The sequence below is a fragment of the Sinocyclocheilus anshuiensis genome, unplaced genomic scaffold, assembly GCF_001515605.1.
Source record: "Sinocyclocheilus anshuiensis isolate Anshui unplaced genomic scaffold, SAMN03320099.WGS_v1.1 scaffold1115, whole genome shotgun sequence".
Classification (NCBI taxonomy): Eukaryota; Metazoa; Chordata; class Actinopteri; order Cypriniformes; family Cyprinidae; genus Sinocyclocheilus; species Sinocyclocheilus anshuiensis.
Genome location: NW_015547735.1, coordinates 497,961 through 514,635, shown reverse-complemented (window position 1 = coordinate 514,635; position 16,675 = coordinate 497,961). Strand labels below are relative to the sequence as shown.

General features: G+C 35.2%; 1 protein-coding gene across 1 annotated transcript in view; it reads right to left on the bottom strand.

Annotated features, from left to right (window-relative positions):
• LOC107704381 (MAM domain-containing glycosylphosphatidylinositol anchor protein 2-like) overlaps positions 1–16,675 on the bottom strand; it is a 197,750-nt gene that overhangs the window by 28,833 nt on the left and 152,242 nt on the right. The window contains exons 9-10 of the mRNA XM_016507297.1: positions 14,752–15,030; positions 1,048–1,187 (exon numbers count right to left, since the gene is read on the bottom strand). Coding sequence (XP_016362783.1) covers positions 1,048–1,187; positions 14,752–15,030 — 419 coding nt within the window. The remainder of the gene's footprint in view (positions 1–1,047; positions 1,188–14,751; positions 15,031–16,675) is intronic.

Sequence of the window (16,675 nt, the reverse complement as noted above, 5' to 3'; positions counted from 1 at the left end):
CTCACTCACACACACACACACACACACACACACACACACACACACACACACACACACTAAATATAAAATTAAGTATAATAATAAAATGCACTAGAAAAAAATGCAATTAAAATTAAGATACATAAAAAATATATAAAATAAAATATAAAATTAATTGAAATAATAAATAAAATAAAATGTAATGTTGACCTAAAAAAAAAGTACCAAAAATAAAAAGTGCACTGAAAAGGTATACTACAGGGCACCATGGCATACTATTTCCAACATACTATGATAAACACATGAATAAGGAATGCAAAATAAAGGAATATAACATATTATAAAATAAAATAAAAAAAGCGTTTAAATTAAGATACAAGCAAGTTGAAATAAAATTCATTAAAAAAATGATTGAACCAGTTCACTGAATCAACTCTAATGCTTCTACAATCTTCCAATATACCATAAATATTCACTGTTAAAAAGGAAGATTTGAAGGTTTTTTTTTCCCAGAGTGATGACAGAAGAATAGTGTGAAGAACAGTTTAGTCATCTGAAGAACCTTTTTTTTGCAATGAAAATCCCTAAATCTTATTCTATTCTATTCTATCTATAGCACAACTGTACATAAAATGTATTTTATTTTCAATTAATTTTTCTATTTTTGTTTATATTTACATATCTGCATTTTTATTCTCATCTTATTTTCATTGTCTGTGTGTTGTTGTTGTCTCTGTGCACTGGAAGCGTGTGACACTAGTGCAAGCATACTAGACAATAAAGTTATTTCTGACTTCTGACTTTAAGGTCCTTCAATGCCAAATAATTTTATTTTTAAGAGTTTATAACAAAAACAGTGTACTGTTTAATTGCTCTTAGACAATTGCATAAATCTATGAAGGACACAAATGTTCATAATGATGATCTTCACTAATGATTCACCTGTAATCATCACCCAAAGATGAAAATATAATCAATAGACGATAGAATCAGATATAGTAATACATTTTAAGGCGATTATCAAATTTTTTTTTTACATGCAAACCACTGCGATCCTGCGGCGCTCACCTGTCGGATCCCGAGGCGGTAGGCCATGATCCGGTCCACGGCGCTCGGGTTCATCTGCGTCCACTGCAGCTTATAGCCATAAACACGTGGCCGGTTCTGCCACAGCGGGCTATAGGTGTCATAATATTGTAACATCACATCACAGCCATTAACAACATAATATTAATCATTAATATAGAAAAAAATAATAATAATGAAATGTAGGTAATATTGATCGAAAAGCAGATATATATATAAAATAATAATAATAATAAATACTTAAATTAATTAATTAAAAATAGAATGTAGATAATATTGTCCTAAAAGCACAAATAAAATGCATATAAATGCATTTTAATAGATGCATATAAAATAAAAATAATAAATTTAATTAATTAACTAAAAATTAAATTAAAGTAATATTGGCATAAAAGCACAAAAAGATGCATATAAAATTCCGTCAGACCTAAAACAACAAACTGGATCCTAACCAGTCAGGTTTCAGGAGTGGCCATTCAACTGAGACTGCGCTACTGTCAGTCACGGAAGCCTTGCGGATTGCAAAAGCTGATTCCAAATCATCAGTTCTTATTCTGCTGGATCTTTCTGCTGCTTTTGACACTGTCAATCATCAGATCCTCCTTTCTGCCCTCTCTTCAATGGGCACAATTGTAAGTCGCTTTGGATAAAAGCGTCTGCTAAATGACTAAATGTAAATGTAAATGTAAAATAAAAACAAATACATGAAAAAATATAAATAAATAAATACATTTTTAAAATAAAATGAAAGTAATATTGGCCTAAAAGCAGAAACAGGTGAAAATAAAATAAAATAAACTGTATTGTAGGTAATAATGATGATACATCAATACATCAATGATCCACTGGAAACAGCTAAAAATATATTATATATTAAATAATATATAAATATAAAATGAGTAAATCTCAGGGGGAAGAAATATAATGATAAAATAAATATAAAATAAATATAATTAATTAATTATAAAATTAGTGAAACTCTGGGGGGAATTAATAAATAGATCATATTAATATAATATTATAATATAAATGAATGAAAAAAATAAAAATAAAAACTGAAATCACACTGTATTACAAATGAACAAATTAAAATAAATAAATAAATAAATACAATTAAATAAAACAAGATATGAACCCATTTTACTTTGGTATTTTTTGGAATTTTTGAGTAAAACAAGATGTTTAACAAATAACTTTCTCCATGATGAACTAATTAGATGTGTGTGTAAATATATGAAGTATATGAAGGTTTCTGATGAATAAGAGGGACTGATGAAGTCAGAATAATATTACTGATGAATCATAGAGTCAGTAGACTCAGTATTGATTTCAGGTTTACTTTAAATGAAGAACAAACATTTCCCAAACTCTTCCAGTGCTTTGACAGAAACAGCGAGGCTGTGAATGAAGACGAATGTTAAGCTTGCGTCAGCTCGTTTCTAACGATGCACAGATTTACACTCGCAGGAGCAGAAGCACAGCATCATCCCGTCGGGAGTCTGTTTGCTCACAACACTACAGTATGAGAGCAAGCTAAAGACAAGAAGAGAAGGAAACACATATCATATCATCCAGAGGAGGAACATTCACCATAACAAACACTGCTGAGGTTCTCTCTGAACGCCGCACACTTTAATAAAAGCTGAGAGGACAGACGATCAAATTCAGAAAGCACTGTTTTGTGGCTGTAAGCACTTTATAATAGTTGTGGGTAATAGTTCTAAACCAGATATAATTTTTAATATTTTTTTACTAGTGGGTGCAGGACACTATAGCTCATTTATGTAAGTGAGTATAGCAAAATAAAGTAAACTGTGACAAACACTTCATATAGTGGACTAACAGTAAAATTTGGGATCAGAAATGATTCAGACACTTTGAGCTGAGCATGTGTTTCTGAAGTGTTTTTCTTTAATTGCTAATGTGATCTTTTTACACCACAGACTGAACAACATGAAGCTAAATTGGTTTTATCTAATTGTGTTCTTAAATGTAACAGCTGACAGCTATTCAGCCGAATTCATTACATACTTTTCTATCAAAGTTATCTGACATTATCAAGATGAGTTTGTTCTGACTCAGTTTAACTCTGAGTCCTTCTCATATTTTATTACCATTTGCTAAACTATAGCCAATAAACTGTGATATAATGTGAGAAATGTTGAAGGTGTCTGAATAATTTTTGACTGTAGTTCTTGATGAAGTTTCTCAGGTTTGGTCTCCTCAGGACTCCAGACCCACAGATGTCCTCACAGCCGGCTCAGACCGGATCACTGTAAACCAGCGCCTCTAATCCGGCCTTAAACCCACTGAACTGAGTCGGAGTTTTTCTGCACGAGCGACCGGATCCAAGAACACCGGAACATCTGAACTCAACCTGGACAACATCTTAGAGAATAGCACCTTTCACACAGTAATACCAGTAAATTGCCTTAAAATTAAACTTTATCAGTAAACTCAAAAATGCACTGTTCACACAGGCAACAGCAATCCGTCATTTTTCCAGTAAAGCACCCATTACGACCCAAAACCAACTTCAACTCGTTGAATCTAAGCAGAGAGGCAAGGACCGAACATATAAGAAAATCACAGACAAAGTTGCGAATTTAACTTATGCGCAAAATTGGAATATCGCATAAAACATTTGCGAATAGGCACCGTTTCCATCCAACGAGTCAAAGAGAACAAAATAGTCACTTCCTGATAAACTGGCACTATACATCACTAAGAAAAGTAGGAGAGGCTACTGAATATAATAACTTTCATATACTGTATAATAAATGACTTGCGCCTCAGAGCGAGCAGACGAAACACAATGAATGCGGTCACTGCTTTCGGAGGTGGATGCTGCTGTTTGGTAAGACATTTCTGGGAGAAATACTTTGATGACAGACTTTGCCTGGGCAGTTCAGTACGACCAAAACAACATTCCAGATGCTGTGGAACGAGATCGGTCCGCTGGTTAGTCAGGTTTTGCCGTCCCATAGTGCAAAGTCACGTGACTGGAGAAATGTATTCGCAAAATGCATTTCCATCTCCGATTATTCGCATTAACCCTAACCAAAAACCACCTCAAGCGAGCGTTAAAACATTTTTGCGAATTAAGGGATTTTTATTCCAAATTTGACGTTTCCATCACTCGTTTCTCATGCGATACTTCAAAATGCACATTAAAATAGGGTGATGGAAACATAGCTAATGAAGCTCTGACGTCTATTTACGCCATAAGATTTAATCCAAAGGCAAAAGAAACGAACAAACAACAATATATCCACAAATATCCACCTTTTTCTTGTTGTAAAAATGGGCGCGGCCATTTGTAAATTCTATGGGTGTGGCTTCCGGTCTAATCTGCATCCAGCTATTTTTAGCTGTACAAATCAATTCTTATCTGTCTTATCATATTATTTTATTGTATTATCTTATTTATGAACACACTGGTTTGTAGTGCAAACAGTTTTACCGTTTACTGCACGTTGTTATTCTCCTCGTTATTTACCTATAGCGGTTAATGATCCGGAAGTATCACCCATAGGCTTACTTCCGCGTCGAAAAAAAAGGTGGATACTGTAATGAACAAAAGATTAGCACAAATAATAACAGTAAACAGGTAGGCCTGCTAGGAAAACAGAAAACCTTCAGTGTAAAAACAATTCTAGAAAATTGTAGAAAATACAGAAAAACACATTTATGGCCAAAAACTGTAAAATTTACAGTATAAAACTGTAATTTACAAACAAGAAGATTTGAATGTAAACCAGTAAATTCAACAACTCACACTGCTATTAAAATCTGTTTTGTGCCTTTAACATACAATTGTAAGTCGCTTTGGATAAAAGCGTCTGCTAAATGACTAAATGTAAATGTAAATGTAAAATAAAAACAAATACATGAAAAAATATAAATAAATAAATACATTTTTAAAATAAAATGAAAGTAATATTGGCCTAAAAGCAGAAACAGGTGAAAATAAAATAAAATAAACTGTATTGTAGGTAATAATGATGATACATCAATACATCAATGATCCACTGGAAACAGCTAAAAATATATTATATATTAAATAATATATAAATATAAAATGAGTAAATCTCAGGGGGAAGAAATATAATGATAAAATAAATATAAAATAAATATAATTAATTAATTATAAAATTAGTGAAACTCTGGGGGGAATTAATAAATAGATCATATTAATATAATATTATAATATAAATGAATGAAAAAAATAAAAATAAAAACTGAAATCACACTGTATTACAAATGAACAAATTAAAATAAATAAATAAATAAATACAATTAAATAAAACAAGATATGAACCCATTTTACTTTGGTATTTTTTGGAATTTTTGAGTAAAACAAGATGTTTAACAAATAACTTTCTCCATGATGAACTAATTAGATGTGTGTGTAAATATATGAAGTATATGAAGGTTTCTGATGAATAAGAGGGACTGATGAAGTCAGAATAATATTACTGATGAATCATAGAGTCAGTAGACTCAGTATTGATTTCAGGTTTACTTTAAATGAAGAACAAACATTTCCCAAACTCTTCCAGTGCTTTGACAGAAACAGCGAGGCTGTGAATGAAGACGAATGTTAAGCTTGCGTCAGCTCGTTTCTAACGATGCACAGATTTACACTCGCAGGAGCAGAAGCACAGCATCATCCCGTCGGGAGTCTGTTTGCTCACAACACTACAGTATGAGAGCAAGCTAAAGACAAGAAGAGAAGGAAACACATATCATATCATCCAGAGGAGGAACATTCACCATAACAAACACTGCTGAGGTTCTCTCTGAACGCCGCACACTTTAATAAAAGCTGAGAGGACAGACGATCAAATTCAGAAAGCACTGTTTTGTGGCTGTAAGCACTTTATAATAGTTGTGGGTAATAGTTCTAAACCAGATATAATTTTTAATATTTTTTTACTAGTGGGTGCAGGACACTATAGCTCATTTATGTAAGTGAGTATAGCAAAATAAAGTAAACTGTGACAAACACTTCATATAGTGGACTAACAGTAAAATTTGGGATCAGAAATGATTCAGACACTTTGAGCTGAGCATGTGTTTCTGAAGTGTTTTTCTTTAATTGCTAATGTGATATTTTTACACCACAGACTGAACTAAATGAAGGTAATTAGTTGAGCTAAATTGGTTTTATCTCATTGTGTTCTTTAATGTAACAGCTGACAGCTATTCAAACGAATTCATTACATACCTTTCTATCAAAGTTATCTGAGATTATCAAGATGAGTTTGTTCTGACTCAGTTTAACTCTGAGTCCTTCTCATATTTTATTACCATTTGCTAAACTATAGCCAATAAAATCAATGATCCACTGGAAACAGCTAAAAATATATTATATATTAAATAATATATAAATATAAAATGAGTAAATCTCAGGGGGAAGAAATATAATGATAAAATAAATATAAAATAAATATAATTAATTAATTATAAAATTAGTGAAACTCTGGGGGGAATTAATAAATAGATCATATTAATATAATATTATAATATAAATGAATGAAAAAAATAAAAATAAAAACTGAAATCACACTGTATTACAAATGAACAAATTAAAATAAATAAATAAATAAATACAATTAAATAAAACAAGATATGAACCCATTTTACTTTGGTATTTTTTGGAATTTTTGAGTAAAACAAGATGTTTAACAAATAACTTTCTCCATGATGAACTAATTAGATGTGTGTGTAAATATATGAAGTATATGAAGGTTTCTGATGAATAAGAGGGACTGATGAAGTCAGAATAATATTACTGATGAATCATAGAGTCAGTAGACTCAGTATTGATTTCAGGTTTACTTTAAATGAAGAACAAACATTTCCCAAACTCTTCCAGTGCTTTGACAGAAACAGCGAGGCTGTGAATGAAGACGAATGTTAAGCTTGCGTCAGCTCGTTTCTAACGATGCACAGATTTACACTCGCAGGAGCAGAAGCACAGCATCATCCCGTCGGGAGTCTGTTTGCTCACAACACTACAGTATGAGAGCAAGCTAAAGACAAGAAGAGAAGGAAACACATATCATATCATCCAGAGGAGGAACATTCACCATAACAAACACTGCTGAGGTTCTCTCTGAACGCCGCACACTTTAATAAAAGCTGAGAGGACAGACGATCAAATTCAGAAAGCACTGTTTTGTGGCTGTAAGCACTTTATAATAGTTGTGGGTAATAGTTCTAAACCAGATATAATTTTTAATATTTTTTTACTAGTGGGTGCAGGACACTATAGCTCATTTATGTAAGTGAGTATAGCAAAATAAAGTAAACTGTGACAAACACTTCATATAGTGGACTAACAGTAAAATTTGGGATCAGAAATGATTCAGACACTTTGAGCTGAGCATGTGTTTCTGAAGTGTTTTTCTTTAATTGCTAATGTGATATTTTTACACCACAGACTGAACTAAATGAAGGTAATTAGTTGAGCTAAATTGGTTTTATCTCATTGTGTTCTTTAATGTAACAGCTGACAGCTATTCAAACGAATTCATTACATACCTTTCTATCAAAGTTATCTGAGATTATCAAGATGAGTTTGTTCTGACTCAGTTTAACTCTGAGTCCTTCTCATATTTTATTACCATTTGCTAAACTATAGCCAATAAACTGTGATATAATGTGAGAAATGTTGAAGGTGTCTGAATAATTTTTGACTGTAGTTCTTGATGAAGTTTCTCAGGTTTGGTCTCCTCAGGACTCCAGACCCACAGATGTCCTCACAGCCGGCTCAGACCGGATCACTGTAAACCAGCGCCTCTAATCCGGCCTTAAACCCACTGAACTGAGTCGGAGTTTTTCTGCACGAGCGACCGGATCCAAGAACACCGGAACATCTGAACTCAACCTGGACAACATCTTAGAGAATAGCACCTTTCACACAGTAATACCAGTAAATTGCCTTAAAATTAAACTTTATCAGTAAACTCAAAAATGCACTGTTCACACAGGCAACAGCAATCCGTCATTTTTCCAGTAAAGCACCCATTACGACCCAAAACCAACTTCAACTCGTTGAATCTAAGCAGAGAGGCAAGGACCGAACATATAAGAAAATCACAGACAAAGTTGCGAATTTAACTTATGCGCAAAATTGGAATATCGCATAAAACATTTGCGAATAGGCACCGTTTCCATCCAACGAGTCAAAGAGAACAAAATAGTCACTTCCTGATAAACTGGCACTATACATCACTAAGAAAAGTAGGAGAGGCTACTGAATATAATAACTTTCATATACTGTATAATAAATGACTTGCGCCTCAGAGCGAGCAGACGAAACACAATGAATGCGGTCACTGCTTTCGGAGGTGGATGCTGCTGTTTGGTAAGACATTTCTGGGAGAAATACTTTGATGACAGACTTTGCCTGGGCAGTTCAGTACGACCAAAACAACATTCCAGATGCTGTGGAACGAGATCGGTCCGCTGGTTAGTCAGGTTTTGCCGTCCCATAGTGCAAAGTCACGTGACTGGAGAAATGTATTCGCAAAATGCATTTCCATCTCCGATTATTCGCATTAACCCTAACCAAAAACCACCTCAAGCGAGCGTTAAAACATTTTTGCGAATTAAGGGATTTTTATTCCAAATTTGACGTTTCCATCACTCGTTTCTCATGCGATACTTCAAAATGCACATTAAAATAGGGTGATGGAAACATAGCTAATGAAGCTCTGACGTCTATTTACGCCATAAGATTTAATCCAAAGGCAAAAGAAACGAACAAACAACAATATATCCACAAATATCCACCTTTTTCTTGTTGTAAAAATGGGCGCGGCCATTTGTAAATTCTATGGGTGTGGCTTCCGGTCTAATCTGCATCCAGCTATTTTTAGCTGTACAAATCAATTCTTATCTGTCTTATCATATTATTTTATTGTATTATCTTATTTATGAACACACTGGTTTGTAGTGCAAACAGTTTTACCGTTTACTGCACGTTGTTATTCTCCTCGTTATTTACCTATAGCGGTTAATGATCCGGAAGTATCACCCATAGGCTTACTTCCGCGTCGAAAAAAAAGGTGGATACTGTAATGAACAAAAGATTAGCACAAATAATAACAGTAAACAGGTAGGCCTGCTAGGAAAACAGAAAACCTTCAGTGTAAAAACAATTCTAGAAAATTGTAGAAAATACAGAAAAACACATTTATGGCCAAAAACTGTAAAATTTACAGTATAAAACTGTAATTTACAAACAAGAAGATTTGAATGTAAACCAGTAAATTCAACAACTCACACTGCTATTAAAATCTGTTTTGTGCCTTTAACATACTGACAACCAGCATAATAATGCAGGTGGTAAAAGAGAAAGCCACATGACGAATCAAAGCTCATCACAAGTAGCTTCGCCACAAGCAGAAGTACATACTAATATATAGAAGGTGCTCAGAGTCATTCATGCAAACACAAAACACCATCATGGTAACACATGACACTTAAGAAATGCAATAAACATTCATTAAACAACAGAAGATGTAACATAAACGTACGTAACTGATAACAAAAACTATTAAAAAAAACATGATTATTTAAACAAAACACTTTAAAATGTGGAGTGTCACGCAGGGAATTCTGGGAATATCAGTTTACAGTTTTTGACGGTAAATTATACATTGATTTGTTCTTTTTTACTTATAAAAACTGTACAATTAACAGCATTTTACTGTAAAATTACATTAAATGTCTGGTTAAATCTTTTACAGTTTGTCCCTGTATATAGTACATGTATGTAATATGTAATATGTAAAATAGATGTCGAAAATAAATTAGTCAAAAAAAGTCATTTTTGTCAAACGTTCACATTCATGCAGCTTCTTATGGCCCAGGGACAACGTATTACATGACTTTAAACTGAACCGTAGAAAATGAGTCATCTGCGTCAGAATGTTATGAATGTTATGACTGGCCCAGATCTCGTAAATGCTCATATCAGTAATCTCGTTCTGCGTTCACATCTATATATCTACAGTGTTGGGAAGGTTACTGTGGAAATGTAACAGGTTACAGATTACAAGTTACACTATCTAAAATGTAATTACTTTCTTAAAGTAATGTAACTGATTACATTTGATTACTTTTTAATTACTTTTCTAAATTTCTAATGTTTTCAACTGTTAATCACATTAACATTTAAAGCAGGCAGGGTTAACATTACTGTCAGACTTTTAAAATACTTCATCACTTGAATTAAGATTATAATAATTGAATTTTAAAGCAAAGCCACCACAAAATCAGACTTTAGCACCTCTTTTACTTTGAGATCGTTCTGAGGTTAAATACAGATTTAAAATCATAACAAGAAATAGTGTAATAGCTATGATACTGTTTTTGAAATCAAATCTTTGCACAGCTATGAAATGAAACACTGGAATCTAACAATGCTTTGGAAAAAAAAACAGTTAATCTTAAAAAATAAAACATATATCAAATTGGCATGTGCCATATTCTGTGTCTCCTGAAACATTGGCGTCTCATATTTTAGAGCAGTCAATGCATTTTGGGAAAGAAATCAATCAAATCTGCATGTGTGTGAAAAAAAAAAAATTCAGATGTAACCCCCATTTTTTCATAGAAACTGTAACTGATTACAATTAAATGTATTTAGCAATTAAATTACGTAATTACGTAATCTAGCTACTTGTAAATTAAAGTAGTTAAGCTACATTCAAGTTAACCTTCTGAAAAAGTAGCTAGCTACATTGAAACAACTTTACATTTCTTTTTTTGTACAATAAACATTACAAATAACTGAATACTTGTTAATGAAGAATTATAATGAAGTTATAAGTAAAATATAATAAAGTTATAAGTAAGATATTTGGGGTTTAATATAACGTATTGTAATGCAATCATGATTTGAAAGAGTATGGTGAATTCTGGTTGATTGGGACACTTTTTCCAAGTCATTTCAATGATAAAAAGTGTCCCAATCATTTTGTAAGACTATCCGATACACACAATAATAAAATATAGTTATATGGTTACATTATCTCAAACTGACTGTCAAAGTGCAAAATTATGATAAACACACTACTATATCACGATTTCATTTTTTCTTTGATTAGTGTTCATTACAAAACTGTGGGGGACAGATTATATTATGACGGTTCATCATTGTAAAATAGACGTTTTATAATGAGTGCAATAAAGCAGGTAAATTAATCAGTTTTAAATCAGTGTCGTGATATCACCACAGATGGTGGTAATGAAAATTTAGTTTGTGATCTAGTCAGAAGCTTCAATGCATTACAGGCTCGTGAGTCAGAACGCAAAACAGAATGGGGTCACGCTACACCGCTACTTGCTGGAAAAAGCAGTTAGCTACTGGAAAAGCTACACTGTTTTAAAAGTATCTATCTATCTATCTATCTATCTATCTATCTATCTATCTGTCTGTCTGTCTGTCTGTCTGTCTATCTATCTATCTGTCTGTCTGTCTGCCTGTCTGCCTGTCTATCTATCTATCTATTTATCTATCTGTCTGTCTGTCTTTCTGTCTATCTATCTATCTGTCTGCCTGTCTGTCTGTCTATCTACTATCTATCTATCTATCTATCTGTCTGTCTGTCTGTCTGTCTGCTTGTCTTTGTACATGACCTTAAAATCTTCAATCTTCAAGCTTTTAAAACTTCTGCTATGTCTCGAGTTTCTTATCTAGTCTGGTCTATTATAATCTGATTTTTTGATTAAAGTCCATCAAGTTCAGAATGAAAAGAATAGATAACACAGTGAAATGAAGCACCTTTCATTTGTGAAGGACTTACTTCACTGGATTCTGTAAAACAGGCACTGAAACATGATTATGAAATACACAAAACACTGAACTGAATGTACTGATTCTGATACTGTCACTGTGACGTGAGTCAAAGCGTCATCTCATACGCGCAGAGTAAATGAATGCAATATGTTTGCAGCGAGAACAAACGTAGATCCATTACACCTGCAGAGAACCGGGCAAGATCTGCGGATCAGAGCCAGATCAGCGCTCTCTCTGGCAGAACGGCTGGCACATGAGAGACGCTTCATGATGATCATCTACACTGAACTACAGAGCCAAACACAGCAGAGAAACACTCCAGCAGTGTCGCGTCTGAGGGACAAACTCCAGTCGCTCACACATGGATATCAGACATCAGTCCTGGGCATAGCAAAACCCTAGCAACAGCATAACAACCAAGTACACCGTAGCAACCTGGCTGAAAAGATCAAACAGTTGCTAGTTGGTTGCAGTTGCTAGAGTGTTCTGGGGTTGTTGCTATGCAGTTGCTAGGGTGCTCTGAGTACAGCAACACTAGCAACTGCATAGCAACCAAGTACAGAACACCCTAGCAACACTCTGTAGATGCTAGGGGATTCTGGGTTGTTGGCAGGGTGTTGCTATGCAGTTGCTAGGGAGTTCTGGGCATAGCAACACCCTAGAAATTGCATAGCAACACCCCAGCAACTGCATAACGACCACTTTTAATACCCTATGCATAACGACCACTTTTAACACCCTATGCAGTTTCTTTGGTTTCCTAGATGGTGGCTAGACTGTTGCTATGCCCAGAACACCCTAGCAACCACACATAATGCCCTGGTAACCACCAAGTACACCCTAGAATCCACCCATAAATCTCTAGCAACCTGGTTGAAAAGATTAAACAGTTTACCAGTTAGTTGCAGTTGCTAGGGGATTGTGTGTTATTGCTAAGGTGTTCTGGGCATAGCAACACCCTAGTAACTGCATAGCAACTCTCTAGCACCTAAAAAACACGAAATGGCATAACAACCACTCTCAATGCTCTAGAAACCACCAAATACAACCTAGCAACCCCCCAGAACACCCTTACAACATGGATGAAAAGATCATTCAGTTGTTAGTTGGTTGCAGTTGCTAAGAGAATCCATGTTGTTGCTAGGTAGTTGCTATGTTGGTAGGGTATTGCTATGGCAATGGCTGCATTGCAACCCAGTTGAAAAGATCAACTAGTTGCTAGTTGCTTGCTGTTTCTAGGGGATTGTGGGTTGTTGCTAGGGTGTTCTGGGCATAGCAACTGCACAGCAACACCCTAGTGACCGCATAGCAACTCTGTAGCCACCTACATTTGAAATATGAATGAATAACATTTGAAAGTCACAAAGGTTTGAAACGACATACGGGTGAGTAAATGATGACAGAAACAATCCCTTTAAGAAGAGCAATTCATCTCACATTCGTCTCATAAATGAATTTGTCTCACATGGACTTATGCTGAAAATGCCACACGGCTGTGCAGTTAAACACTAATCTCTTCAGTCTCGTTTGACCAATTACTTTGCCATTTATGAAGGGAACGCCATCTGGAAGATGTGATTTACTCAAAAACTGGTACAAACAAGAGAAACAACGCTCACAAACACACACACACACACACACACACACACACACACACACACACACACACAACATCTATCTATCTATCTATCTATCTATCTGCAATGTAGCAACAATGCTAGTAGCACCATAGTAATGACCCAGCATCCCCTAGAAACTGCACAGAAACACATGTGCAATGACCCAGAATCTCCTAGCAACTGCGTAGCAACACCCTAACAACCACCCAAGTGTTCTGGGTGGCTGCTATCCAGTTGCTAGGGTGCTCTGGGCATAGTAACTGCATTGCAACACCTTAGCAGTGACCCATAATTCCCTAGCAACTGCATAGCAACATCCGGGTGTTCTGGGTGGTTACTATCCAGTTGCTAGGGTGCTCTGGGCGTAGTAACTGCATAGCAACACCTTAGCAATGACCCATAATACTCTAGCAACTGCATAGCAACAATTGGGTGTCCTGGGTGGTTGCTAAGGTGTTGCTATCCAGATTTTAGGGTGCTCTGTGGCATAGTAACTGCATAGCAACACCTTAGCAATGACCTATAATCCCCTAGCAACTGCATAGCAACACCCAGGTGCTCTGGGTGGTTACTAGGGTGTTGCTCTCCAGTTGCTAGGGTGCTCTGGGCATAGTAACTGCATAGCAACACATTAGCAACGACCCATAATCCCCTAGCAACTGCATAGCAACACTCAGGTGTCCTGGGTGGCTGCTATCCAGTTGTTAGGGTGCTCTGGGCATAGTAACTGCATAGCAACACCTTAGCAACGACCCATAATCCCCTAGCAACTGCATAGCAACACCCGGGTGTTCTGGGTGGTTGCTAGGGTGTTGCTATCCAGTTGCTAGGGTGCTCTGGGCATAGTAACTTTATAGCAAAACCTTAGCATTGACCCATTATCCCATAGCAACTACATAGCAACACCCAAATGTTCTGGGTGGTTGCTAGGGTGTTACTATGCAGTTGCTAGGGTTCTCTGGGCATAGTAACTGCATAGCAGCACCTTAGCAACGACCCATAATCCCCTAGCAACTGTATAGTAACACCAGGTGTTCTGGGTGGTTGCTAGGGTGTTGCTATCCAGTTGCTAGGGTGCTCTGGGCATCTATTAATCCAGCCATCTCTCTACAGTATCTATCCTTCAATCTCATCTATTTATACAAAATCTATAGTTTTCTACTGTCTTTCAGTAAGCCAGCTGTCCGTCATCATAAGTCCTGCCCACTACAGGAAGTGAGTGCTCTGCAGCAGTGTGGTGTAGTGTGGGTGGAGTCTCACCGGTCAACAGGAAGGTGCAGCGTCCCGGCCCCACCTCGTTGATGACGTCGCAGGTGTACTCGCCGTAGCCCTCGCGCGCCAGGCTGCGTACGATGTAATCGGTGTCATCACGTGAGTCGAAGGTGCCGGCGTGCAGCAGCCGCGAGCCCAGCCTCCACTCATAGCGCAGCACACGGGACGGATGAGCACGCAGAACGCGGCAGTTCATGGACACCTGCCGACCCAAACCCTGCCGCACCTCCTGCCACACCGGCTCCACTGCCGGAGGATCTAAAAGAGACGGGCAGAGAAAAACGCATTACTGCAGCACATCACATAACAATACAAACATACAAGAAAATACTGACTTAAACATTGAGGATCCACTGGAAAGAGTACACTATATAAGGTGCCCTTAGCATACTATTTCCTGCATACTGTGAAATAAAATAAAATAAAATAATAAAATAAAATAAAATAAAATAAAATAAAATCTGTATTGCCACTTAGTTTGGTCTGGAAATCCAATAAAAAAAAAAAATAAAATAAAATAAAAATAAATAAATAAATAAAATAAAATAAAATAAAATAAAATAAAACAAAAGCTGTATTATACGTACTAGACATATGCCGGTATTCGGTAACGCGATATATCACGATAATAAACATGCACTTCAAAATACCGAGAATAATTATTTATTAAAAATTATTCAGAACTGTGAATGCATTTTAAGAATACTTTTCCCATCAACTGGTCACAATGCACAACACTGCTGTATGCTGCCAAATACAAATGCTCACTCTCATGTAAACAAGCACGGATGAGAAGCGCATGGTGAAACACGTGAAAGAGACGCGCTGAATGAAAGTGCACATTCACTGTCTGACAGCAGATGGCGCTGAACAGCAGAAATGCAGTTGTTACCCCGGAAACCCCATAAACAAAACAGATTTCTGTTTCTGAAACGCTTTTAAATTGTTTAAACAGCCATCCAGATTTGTGTATTCGCTATGGTGTTCATCACAGTGCCAAATACTTATATATTTAGACTTAAAAGGCTATTTATTTTACATTACAAAATAATGTTCTTTTTAGCAGCATCATATGGCCCCTTTAAATTTTTTAAATCATTTTATACATTTTAATCTGGACTACAACATGCCCTAGACATTGTTTAAAAATGTTTTGATTCTTTATTGCTCTGTCACACTTTACATTAGGGCTTTATTAGTTAACATAAGTTAATTAATTAGTTAACATAAACTGCCAATGAAAAATTCTTCTAAACATTCATTAATCTTAGGTAATTCCAATATTTAATAACACGTTGTTAACCCATTTGTGCACAAATTTTTCTATCCTTCTATCCGGCGACTTACTGAAGTTTGTAAACTGCTGCTGTAGTATAGTGTAGTATGTAGCTATTGCTGATTGTTAATGTTAATGCATTAACTAAGGTTAACTAATGAGATCTTATTGTAAAGTGTTACCTATTGGTCTTTATCATTTTTTTGCACTTTAATCTGTTTAAAATTTTTAACTTTATATATTTTTTTGTATTTAAATGTTCAGTTATTTTTGTTACAAGAAAAGGGTTTTTAAACCTATTATGCGGTATTAAGACAACACTTTTTTTTGCAACTAAATTTCAATATCGTGATAATACCGTATACCGTGATAAAAGCATTAGCAATTAATCGCAACATGAAAATTTGATACCGGCATATGCCTAATACGTACATACAAACTGTCAAACGTCACAATTACTGGAAACTGGATATCCAAAACAAAACAAAACAAATTAAATTAAAAAAACTAAATAAAAAGCTGTATTATACATACGAACTGTCAAACATCATCATTACCAGAAACTGGAAATCCAACTAAAAATTAAATTAAATTAAATTAAATTAAATTAAATTAAATTAAATTAAA